The sequence below is a fragment of the Palaemon carinicauda genome, chromosome 2 (genome assembly GCF_036898095.1).
Source record: "Palaemon carinicauda isolate YSFRI2023 chromosome 2, ASM3689809v2, whole genome shotgun sequence".
Lineage (NCBI taxonomy): Eukaryota > Metazoa > Arthropoda > Malacostraca > Decapoda > Palaemonidae > Palaemon > Palaemon carinicauda.
Window position 1 is genome coordinate 33,608,429 of NC_090726.1, and position 2,500 is coordinate 33,610,928.

A 2,500-nucleotide genomic window follows, 5' to 3' on the forward strand; every position below is an offset into this window, starting at 1 on the left:
GTGGAAGGCTTCCTGAGTCCTTGGCCGCCCACAATGCCGCCTTTAAGGGCCGCTGTGGGCGACCCCCAAATCACCACCACCACTACCAGCGAGGTGGAAGCCGGGATGGTGCAGGTGATAGACGCTGGAGATGAGAGGTTGGATTGGTGGGAGGAGTGGGCCAACATTTCGGATGACAACGGCACTCTGACCCCTACTGGGAATTGGACCATCGACGGCTTGGCTGAGAGCGATGCCAATGCGTCCGTAGAGTTCCTGCTGTCGACCGTAACGGCAATAGTCCTCGGAGTTATGATCCTCGCCACTATAGTCGGTGAGTACACATTCATATAGCCGTAATTGGTAGGTTGGAAAAGTCCTCTCTTTGTGTTTCTTTTTCAGTATGTTTGTATACAAAAATACATACATGTACGTATAGGCATGTAAGTAATGTATAAAAACACTTAGTATTCCTTATTTCTTATTCATAATCATATATATGGAATGTATTCTATCCATTATTAATTTAAAAAATATACAAATATATTTATGGCAACAAGAGTAATAAACTGTACACACACATACACACACACGCACACATACACATATATATACAGTATATATATAATATATATACACTATATATATATATATATATATATATATATATATATATAAATACTTGTGTATGTGTGTGTGGAATGATATCTTATACTTTCTATAAGATTAATTACGCAAACATATATATATATATATATATATATATATATATATATATATATATATATATATATATATATATACTATGTGTGTGCCAGAGCACGCACACAATTTTATAAATAATCATACTTTTTTTTTTCCTTTTTTTTTTTTTTTTACAAACCGATAAGTAAACATTTCAATCACACAAACTTGTTGCCCATAATTAAATGCTCATTAATCGTAGCAACGCAGGAGTATAATTTGTTCTGACATAAACTATTTCTGAGAATTCTGAAATGGGTTTTCATATAAATCAATATTGCCAGGTGAAAGAAGGTTTTATTACTACTTTTCAACTAAGTACTTATTTGTGAAACTTTTCACTTTATTCCAAATTACAATAAAATAATAATAAAGCTCTGCGTGATACTTTTCCTCTATTAAGCCTTATTTACTACTAACGCTGATTCGGTAAAATACTGGAAATCTACATAGAAATCTTTAAAAATGACTTCTGGCCTAAATATGCCCTCCAATAATGTAAATCGGTAATTATATAAAGTCAGGACAATATTTGATGAAGTAATTTTCCAATTGACTTAAATCCGGTCAGTGCCCTAATCACGTCAGTCATGTCTGTATATGATTAAAATAAATTTGAAAATTATTATCACTGACATAACAATGATATTAAGTTTTTATCAAATCTTTACAAATGGAAAAATATATAAAATTCATCAAAAAACCTTAAATTCAACATATGTGCCAATAAAATAGCACACTAATCATATAACTGTTTGGACTTAAGACTCCTCATAGAACAGCCATTACTTGCTCGTGACACAATCTCCCTCGTCAGGGGATCACGACTAATTGCCTCACAGAGGGCGCCCTCACTCATTGCCCTTTGCGAGACCTCCGCTGAGGATTAGCCTCGATTCATCTCGTAGCCTCAAGAGGAAAGAAATCACGGTAGGTCATGGCACACGTCCATCAAAGGCTTTCATTTTTCAGTTCCAATGAGACTCAATAGATCTTAATTGCAAACGTCATTAGATCCTTTCAGCATCGTGCTCTCTCTCTCTCTCTCTCTCTCTCTCTCTCTCTCTCTCTCTCTCTCTCTCTCTCTCTCTCTCTCTCTCTCTCTCATGTTTCTTCAGTTCTTGTCCTCCTCTATTCTTGAGTGAGGTTCTTTATGACTTAATTAAATTTTAATCTTATTGTCTTTTCAGTAGTTTCCATTTTCTTTATTACTTTCCTTTCTTTTCATAATCATCATCCCATCTTGAGCATATAGGGTCTACATATCTATCTACACACCCATCTGTTTACACACACACACACACACAAACAAATTCACACATACAAACACACACACACACACACACACACACACACACACACATATATATATATATATATATATATATATATATATATATATATATATATAATTCAGCCATCAGTTCCAAGCAAATCGTCTGGTGTGCGGTTAAAAGCACCGGCCTTGTTTTATCTTGTGAATGAAAGTCTGGAGTCTAACATTATCCTTGATATCAACCGCTAAGTACTGAACCAATCAATTGGCCTCAACGCCTACTATCCATTCGCTCTTACAATGGTGGTTGTGCCATGTTTTAGTAGATTCTATAATTTATATGCATATATACTAATACACACATAGAGCATATATGTGTATATATATACACATACATATATACACATATATACAACCTTTTTCTACGAATTGTAATATCACAAATAGTACAACTATTATCATTATTATTTCCCTTGCACTTTGTTCCACATTCCACTGTAA

General features: G+C 34.5%; 1 protein-coding gene across 1 annotated transcript in view; it reads left to right on the forward strand.

Moving 5' to 3' along the window:
• LOC137623735 (5-hydroxytryptamine receptor-like) overlaps window positions 1-2,500 on the forward strand; it is a 537,818-nt gene that overhangs the window by 511 nt on the left and 534,807 nt on the right. The window contains exon 1 of the mRNA XM_068354563.1: window positions 1-313. This exon is cut by the window's left edge and continues 511 nt beyond it. Within this exon, the coding sequence (XP_068210664.1) occupies window positions 1-313 (313 nt within the window). The remainder of the gene's footprint in view (window positions 314-2,500) is intronic.